We start from the raw sequence: 9,506 nt of genomic DNA, 5'->3' as shown, positions 1-9,506 counted from the left end.
TCATAAGGACGCCATCGCTGCCACTGCCAAAGCTGCTGTATGGCAACAAATGTTCTCCAAGAAAAACAAAGTGAAACCTCCCAAGCTGCCCGAAGGTTCCTACAAGGCTATTTTTCGTAATCGCGGAGGTTTCAACGCCTCCCGCTTCAGTCACTTCCAAGTTTCTAAGCTATTCTTTACGGCGGCCGGTCTTCCAGCCACCATGGAGATGCGTCAGGACATCGTTACGATCAACCCCACCACCAACACAGTTGCCCTCAGTACGGAGAGCTATGACCGCCTGACGAAATATCTCGCCATAAGGTCGCTCATGGTCAACGGCCAAGAGCACGAAGTCACCTCCTACAGGGTTATACACTGCCAGACGCCACTTCCATGCCGCGAGAAACGCCGGACAGGCGGAACCGCATGGAGCGTTTTTCGCGAGCGAAAAACGCGACGCGCGGAGAACGCCCGCGTTGCCATGATCGCAAGTGCACCTAGATGGAAAGAAAACAGTGGCGTTTTCGCGCATTGTTTGCCAGACTGCTATTTTCGTTAAAAGGGAACGCCAGCATCAAAAGATTCCGCCGAGATGCGTGGAGATCAGCGTCGTCTGGCGGCAATGTAAGAAACCAAACAAGCGTCTGCACTAGTGATGCAGAACTATCGATAGTACTATCGATACTATCGATAGTTTATAGTCAGTATCGAGCTATCGATGGTAAAAATACTATCGATAGCGCTATCGATAGTGAAAAATTCGATGGTAATGAATTTCGATAGCGATAGCGATAGTATAAAATCAATAGCACGAACTCATTGCAGAATAAACGTGGTTACCCGCTCGCGCGGTTCATAGTGAAGATGGAGGAGCAGGCTGAAGGGCCAAAACCTTCTCAGTCAAGGCTTTCTCAGTCGAGGTGTTCTTAGTCGAGGCTTTCATGCCCGGGGTCGGCGTAGAACTGATCACGTGGTCTGTGGCCTTGCATTGTGGCTAGAGTCAGGCTCGCTAGGAAGGGGAGGGCTGCGCCGTGCCGCGAGAGGCGAGCGCATGCTGCGATACGCGTGGGCGTGCTGCGAGATGCGAGGGCAACGGCGGAGGATGTCGAGGAGCGAACCTTCGAGAAACGCGCCAAGATGGGGTGACGGTGAGGCGCAGTGGAGTGTAAAATTGCGTGTCAGTGTCAGTGCTCAGGAATTTGCGCTTTCAGAATGAATAACGTTTCTCGTTCTCCCGATGAAGAAGCCACCCGACTTGAGCGTCACCGAGAGCTGACGCGAGAAAGGGTATGTCGTCGCCGAGCCAACCGCGATGTTCGTGCAAGGGAGGCCGAAGCTAACCGCCAGCGCAGGGAACACTTGAAAAACAGATAAGTACGATACAGCCGCATGAATGACGGTCACAAGCTTCGCTGCTTCGATAGTGTTCGAGAAGTGCAGCTGGCTGAATTTTTTTACTCAGAGTAGGAAGACGCCGAGGCATGATTTTGCAATGGCGTTCATCAAATCAATGCGCGGATTCCTCCGACCACGTGTCAATCGCGCCTGAAATCGCGCCGTGCGGTTCCACCTTAGAGCGAAGCTGTAAGAGCGCGAGTGTATGCGATTGAGCGAGCAAGATTATCATAATTTTTCCTATCACTGTCACCAGTTAGCTTCATCATCCTTCCGATAATAATCATCACCATTTAGCGTCGTCATCATTATTTCGAGCATTATCATTCTGTTTAATTCATTAATCTATTCGTCCACCCCCCCTTTGGTCACGCGACCTGCGGGACGCCTATTACTGCTACTACTACGCTGACGACGACGACTGTACATGGTAGATTTGATGATTTAGCTGTAGAAATACATGGCAACAATACAACTAGAATGACACATACATCAACAAGCCACATCAAAACATACAAATAAAGTAAAGGCAGTCATTAAGATGGCATACCCCTGTGGCAGGAGCTGAGGCCCATCGCATGTCAATAAGTTAAAGAAAATCAAGCCAGGTTATTGCCTTTCGATGTTTTTAAAGCTTTTTCTAAGCATTTATATGTTTTGCAAGTTCTTTAAAAGCATATCTATGTTCTGCAAGTCTTTTCTAAGTATTTGTATATTGTAACATTATTGAAACGCGGCACGCGATTCCAGCATTAGTTGCTAGTACCATAGATGGGCGCGTGTTCGCAGACAGAGATCCCGACATAGCTGCTCGAGGAAACGTAATACTTCAAGTAGAGATGAAGAACTGTTTATTAATAACCAGCCACAATAGTCTACTGGTTATGGCGATTGACTGCTGACTAACAACCAGAACAGGAATCGTGGTACTGCTGCTGGAGCCAAAGAATACACGGCATCTCCTACCTCTGAAAAAACACAGCCACAGTAATCGTTCTAACAAACCTTGCGAGTTTTACACAAGTATATCGCTAACTTCTGATCTACAAAACTGCTGAGGCGACATTGTTAAGTCATTATCCGTGAAAAAGTTCTCTTTAATCTAATGTTTGTTTGAAATGCGTCTTGAGAGGGCAACAACGTCGTATTACGGGTTATATTTTGCGTTAGGGCCTTTTGATTATGTTATTCCAGTGCAGACTTCCGCCTTTCATAAGCATGCTCAAGGACTCACCGTAGGCGAAAATTAAAAATAAAATCGAAGTATGTTTTTAGGGGCGAAGCTCCTTAAGGTGGCACCCGTTCGTCCCTCGTAGTAGTGCGTAACCAGTCGTAACGCTAGTACCAGATCTTGACCTCCAAGGTGGTGCCAGTGGGAGATTTTTCCTGTGCGTTGTTGAAGAATAAAAAATTCGCAGCGTGCGCGTTAACTAAAAGCCGAATTCTTCTGTCTCTCATTCCCCATTAGCAGCCATTGGCATGCTCCAGTAGGAAACGTTAGTAGAAGTAGAAGTGTAAGTGTTAGCTAAAAGCCGACTTCTTCTGTCTCTCATTCCCAATAGCAGCCATTGTTTACCTCCAAGGTAGTGCGTGGTGAGATTTCTCCTGTGCGTGATTAAACAATAAAAATTTTGTTCAAAACACCGTTGATTGATGAAATAAACCAGCGAAAGACGCCAGATGTTTTCTAAAAGCAAAACGAAAGAACGTCAGATGTTTCTAAAGCAAAACGAAAAGACGCCAGCTGCTTAACGAAAGACGCCAGATGTTTTCTAAAGCAATGCTTTTCTAAACAATGAAAATTCACAGCGTACATGTAAAATTAAAATGAGCTGCAAGTCGTCATAACTCATCGAACCTTTAGTATAAACGCGCCCCATCTCACGTCGGTGATGATGTACTGGGCAGTATTCACGGAAGATTCACGGTTTACCGATGAACCTCCGCAGCTTCGCCCACTCATCATCATTCACTCCGTGGATATGCTGTAATTTTTTGTTTGCTCAATATGACAGGACATTTCTTAACGATACTGCTTACACAACACATTTTCGCAAATTTCGATTGAGTGAACACTACCAGCTTCGTGACACCAACTGAGGAGCAACGGCACCCCCTTTTCTCAGGCCGCACGAAATGTCCCCGAAATAAACGAAATATCCCCGCAAAAAAAAAAGATTGTGGAGGCCACCCTAATCCTTGTCTAAGGTGTCCGTTAGTGGTACTCGCACTTCGGAATTCGTGTGCCTTAATTGGTGCATTAGAGTGGCCAGTTGTGCTTTCTTGGTACATAATGTTGACAAAATTACAGCGCAAACACAAACACACTTGCACACACAGAGACTGAGGCGCAGACACAGAGACGCACGCGAAGATTTTTCAGAAGTCATAGTTTCACACGGAAAGAATGGTCAACGCTGGGTATACCCAGCCCCTCCTCATTTCGGTCGCAGAGAGTCTTCTCGAGAAAATGCGCAGTCAACCTTAAACGTCTGAATCCAGCGCACCGTTCAGGCAGAAGGCAGCTGTGGTAACTTATTCTGGTTGACCTCCTTGCCTTTTTTTCTCATTTGATTATCTTTTTCTCTTCTCTCTCTTTCTATGTGTATGCACAATCTTTCACGCAACCTTGAAATGATGTTCCACCGGTATAACGCGAGTCATACTCAGGGCACTGCACAGGCTGTCTAATCTCTGCAGATTGGCTGACCCGGAGGCAAGGATGCAGCAGGTCTGCGGCATAAAGCACCGGCGGCCATTTGTTGGATGTGTAGACGGGGTGATGTATGAAATTTCTTTAAAGTGCGGAAAAGTGTATTGTGGCCAAACTGAAAGATGCGTGAACGATAGTTTGAGGGAGCATGCCAACAACGTGAAAAAATGCTCGCAAGGCAAAAAATTTTCAGTTTCCTGGCTGGCCATTGTATATAAACTGCCTGGATTGGTCATCCCATCTAAAACACTCCTGTGCTTATGAGCTAAAACCCGCATTACTCGAGAAATCGTAGAAGCAGAACGTATTTCCTATGTCAGGGAAGGATGTGTAAGCCTGCCATCCATACACCTCGCAGATAAAGACGCAGCGTACTTACGCCTTTGTAGTTGATGATGTCCGTTTCGGACAGCAAGTACGAATGTCTCTGTAATTTTTTACAATAAAAGTTGTTGCAAGTTCAGCCCAAGTCCTTGTCGTTTTCGTTGCGTCCGTGTGTTTTTTTGCGCTGCAATTTCTCAGAACCCTGGTTTATTCCTTCGTTTACATTCTGTTTCGCGCGATGCCGAAACGGACCTCAGAGGCCAACTACAAAAAAGCGGCTGGTAGAGATCTCCTCTGTCAAGTGGTGCAACGATTCCAGCTCCTCACAATGTTTCAATGAACTCAATGAATTAATTCCCATTAACTGTCCGGACAGTTACTTGGCCCCAAGCAGGTTTAACCTCCTTGCTTGGCCCTCATAATGAGTTAAGTTTTGCCACCATATCAAATGTATCTAATATCACTCTCAACTCAAACCAGAACCGTCATTTCTTTTTAGAATACGTATTCGGGATATTCATAAAAGAGGAAGGAAGTGCTCGACCGGATATGCTTGGCAGATGAACTAGAGCGGCACTCTGTGTTGGTGCCACTGTGAACGGCCACAGGAAGCCGATTGCGCAGAGAGTGCATTGTCGGGCGGAGCTTCACCGGGTGAGAGCACAGTGCTGCTTAATAATATTGTTCATTTGTTTGTTTGCTTACCTAATTATTGCATACGCCGCAGCCCGATTTGAGGAATGCAGTACATAAAAATATGTACGTAACTATGGAACTGCTTTTGTCAAGGGAGCGATTGATATGACTGTCTAGAATGTGTGATGTGCTAGAAAAACTGAAATGAGCTCGCTTAATTTGTGCCTTACTATGGAAGAAAGTCTTTGCGGGTGTCTGTAAAGTCGTCGCAGTTGAATTCCGCTGTACCTACACACAAGTATCAAAGAGGCGCTTGACTTACATACGATTCAGAGAAATATGGGTGCTCTACCATAGGACACTGTAAATAATGGACGATTGAAAGTACGGTTGGCTGTAAGAGTACTAGCACTAAACGCGGCACACTGCTGCTGAAGCCAAAGACGTGCCATCTCCTAGATCGCATCAAATGCACCCGCAGCAATCACAACAACAAACCATGCGAGTTCCACTCAAGTATTTTACGTCTGATCAACAAAAAATGCCAGGACAGCATTATTAGGTCAATGTTCGTTAAAAAAATCCCTTTATTTAATTTTGCCTAGAAGTGCGTCTTGAGAGGCATAGCCGTCCGCACAGTGGGGTGGGGCAGGTGGGCGACCGCCCCCCCCCCCTAGTCATCTAAGAGGGGGGTGAGAAATGTGCCCCATTTATTGAGCCCCCAAGTGATCTAAGAGGGGGCGGCGCAAAATCTCCCTCGTAGATTGATTTAGTAGGGCTGGGGGGCGTTGCGATGAACCTTCATCCCCCCCCTGATGGGGAACCCCGCGCACGCCTATATTTAAAGGGCAACAACTTAATATCATGGGTCAAGTTTTGCTCTAAAGCACTTTCGAGCATTTTATTTCCGTGTCCATTTCAAACTTTTTAAAGCATGCATATATACTCTTATGTTTTTTTTTTATGAAGCCTATAATATAGCGTTCATTGTTCTTTGCTATGACTTGCCTCGTTCCACCCGGATCACTTGTCGTGTTGGCTAAGCAGGCCTACATGAAAGAAAAAAAGAAGCGTGTGGATTTGCTCTATATTTCTTTTTGCCAGCCCAGATACAACGATAGGTAAAATACTTGTTTAGAAAAACGTTTATTTACACTATGTACAAAAACAAAAACATTGATAACGCTATGGTAATCAGGGGTCCATACACATCAGTACAGCTATGTGCCACGTCAAACATCACTATCTTGTAGGGAACACATCATTACACTAATATGCATGAGTAAGATGTGACATGGAGTACAAAACAACTCAGTGGAATACCATGAAACAATGGATACGATGATTACAATAGATGCAATGAAACAGAGTGGGTTACAGACGAAAGTGATAACCACAGATCGTGATGGTAGGCAGACAAGAGCATCACCAACGACTCATGGGCGCCGTCTAGCACCACGCCGTTGGAAAAGTAAGTTGTACACTTTCGTGTGCGACGTCCAGGAAGGGGCACGACCAATGCCGCAGAGACTCGCACTGCCCTAGAAAGAACACCTCCTCAGGGAGGAACGCAATCTCCAGTCTCATTCGCCTCAATATCGACGACAAAGCATGCCGGCGGCAATTACCAGCCGTGGCCTCGCATCTGTTTCGCCAAAAACTGAAACAGCCCGCATCTATTAAAAGCGCTGAGAAGCGCCCGCACGGAAATCGGCCGTCCGCCACGAGTGGTCGCACACCCTGTCCATGGAAACCTGCATGAACAGCGCGCATTTCAAGGGTCGCAATGACCTCTTGTTTCACCCGCAGTGCAGTTGCGGCACGTGGAGACGCGCACCACTTGTCAACGCTGTAAACCGATGTCGAGCGGGGAGTAGGCCCCAGCCCAACCGCCAAACAAAGTCACGGAGATGGCCTGGCAACGCAGCTACAGTTATCCGTTCCATGGGCGGTTCATTAGGATTGACGGTGCTGGGGAACCAAGGGGCAGCAGAAGGGCGGCCATGTGTGTCCACCGCATGAGCTTAGGTGAACCTCTGTGTCTGGTCAGCGTAGCCTCTAGACGTCGGTGAAACGCCAGAAGGGCTCGATACGAAAACGGTAGTTGAGTTTACCGGAAATTGCGGTTTATAAGGTTAGCCGGCATCAAGACACGCTGTAATGGCACAAGGTGGAAATGAGCCAGGGTCTGTGCCAGCGTAACGTCACTACTTAGTATTCTCAAGAAAGTGAGCAGCGACAAGATAGAAGCGGTGGAAGAAACATCGGGGAACGCAAAGCCGCCACGGGTCCTCGCGGTTGAGCTAACGTCGGACGAGATAATAATACTGTGCCACCAGACGAGAAAAACGAATTGATGCAACTTTGTACTTTTCTTGAGTCCCGGAGCTGGGGTTTCACAGTATGGCAAAGTACCAAAATTGTCCTAGATAAGCCCGATTGAGATAAGTACCGGGCGTTCAAAGAGGAGAAATCACATTGTTTGGCAACTGTGACATCATTTTCGGGAGTTTGTTGAACGAATGACCAGGTGTTGTCATGTACGCCGAATGCACTGAAAGTGACGCCGAGGATCGTCGTGGTAGGATACTATTCTGAAGGCGAAGTGAATACTGGCATGACCGTTGCGATTCATGGCTTTTAAGAAATCATGGCTTTTAAAAAAAGTTTACACTTGCACCTGGGATTATGCCGAAATGATGAAAAGTATAAAGGGCATCCTCCAGCGACTGTTCATTATGGGCATAGAGAGTATTATCAGCATATGCAGTGACATTTACTTGCGTATCACCAGGTATGTGTAAGCGTCGAATCTGTGGGTCACGTTCTAAGACCCTTAAGAAGGGTTCGAATGCAAGGAGAATAAAAAATGACGGATAGAACACACCTCATGGAACCCTCGCGCGACATAGAAGGGTTGACTCTCACGGGAAACTAGGTAAAGGGTACTTCCTCAATTGGTTATACATGGCGTGAGTGAGGCGAATGAACTTGTCGGGAAACGAAATGTATGAAAAACATTTAGTCAATAGTCATGCTCAAAGAAAGCAAAAACATTTTCCTGATCTAAGGAAACCAGCAGCCATTGGGCACATCGACCAGTGGTGTACTGGACGATGTCGCGCGTTAACCATGTATGGTTATCAATTTCTCGCCCTGGAATGGAACAAAATTGGTGGGGAGCAATTATTGATGGAAGAGACAGACTGATTCGGCGCAGCAGGATGTTGGCCAAGAGTTTGTAATGTACATTACAAAGTCTTGTTTGTAATGGGGGCCGAACCCTTTTTATTGCGTCTAACGCGTCCTTTATTTCGTCGTCCAATGGCGGCGATAGGTGAACGTCGTATGCATTGCTGGTGTCGCGTGGTAAATCTTTCAACAGGGGATGGCAGAAGCAGGTCCCGGATAACTGACACTAGCAAAATGAAGCCACTGACTGAAAGTGTTAAGTGAACGCCTGAAAGTCGCGTAAACCAGCAGCAGGTCGTGCGGTACGGTCTGCTCAATGGACAGGCGAGCCTGGCCGACGTAGTAGAGCTCGGCGTGCATACCTGAGCACCTTAGGGTGCACACATGGCCCACGCCTACAGCTCCAGGCCGCAGCCGAGATCAAAGAAGGGCGCATGGTACGTTGGTATTGTTCAACGAGCTGATCCACAGTATGATAGCCGTGTGGAGATTGAGAGACCGTTCGGACTGTTCGCCACGGGGTTGCCGTGTCACAAAACCTGCTCAAGCATAATCCCTCTTCGAATGACTCGGATATGCTTTTGAGCAAGAAGGACCTTTGTTTTGGTGACCATACAGTTGAAGATCTGACGCGTCCGGCAGCTTGTAAGTCCGCTCTTGAGATGAAGAGCAGCGCAATTCTGGAAGTGCTAAACGCTGCTGATCCACAATTAACAGCTGCGTGAGTGAAAAAAGGGGGACCTGTTGGACTGCTCGCAACGGACGCTGCCGTGTCACAAAACCTGCCCAAGCATTATCTCTCTTATAACGACTCCGATATGCTTCTGAGAAAGAAGGGCTTCTGTGTTGGTGACCATACGATTGCAGCTTTGACGCGTCCGATGGTTGAGAGTCCTCGCCTGAGATGAAGCGCTGCGCGATTCAGGAAGGGTGAAACGCTGCTGACCCGCAAGTCGATAGCCGCGACGAATGCGCTGGCAACAAAATTTTCAAGTCACTAGGAACCCCCCTAGCCAGGCTCAAGGAAAACGCAAGTCCGGCCTAGTGTTGCCTTATTCAGAAGGGTGTGCTGTGAGCCTGACAGACTGGAATGCCTGTTTGCCGGCTACTCTGTTTTCCTTGCTTTCAGTGCCTTACGAGGCCACATGTCCGGATCTTGTCCTTACATTCGGCTCTAATGACGCATCGTTATGCTTCGGAATTATGATCTTCTTTTTGAGGGCAATCAAGGTTACACCCCTAGTCTGCACTGCTGTCTTTTCCC

At 47.2% G+C, this 9,506-nt stretch overlaps 1 protein-coding gene across 1 annotated transcript in view; it reads left to right on the top strand.

Annotated features, from left to right (window-relative positions):
• Positions 1–202: 202 nt before the first annotated feature.
• The window catches only part of LOC119406603 (uncharacterized protein K02A2.6-like), a 179,105-nt gene continuing 169,801 nt past the window's right edge, over positions 203–9,506 (top strand). Inside the window, exon 1 of the mRNA XM_037673336.1 lies at positions 203–349. Coding sequence (XP_037529264.1) covers positions 203–349 — 147 coding nt within the window. The remainder of the gene's footprint in view (positions 350–9,506) is intronic.

The sequence above is a fragment of the Rhipicephalus sanguineus genome, chromosome 10 (assembly GCF_013339695.2).
Source record: "Rhipicephalus sanguineus isolate Rsan-2018 chromosome 10, BIME_Rsan_1.4, whole genome shotgun sequence".
Taxonomy (NCBI): Eukaryota; Metazoa; Arthropoda; class Arachnida; order Ixodida; family Ixodidae; genus Rhipicephalus; species Rhipicephalus sanguineus.
This window is presented reverse-complemented; position numbering and strand designations above follow the sequence as displayed.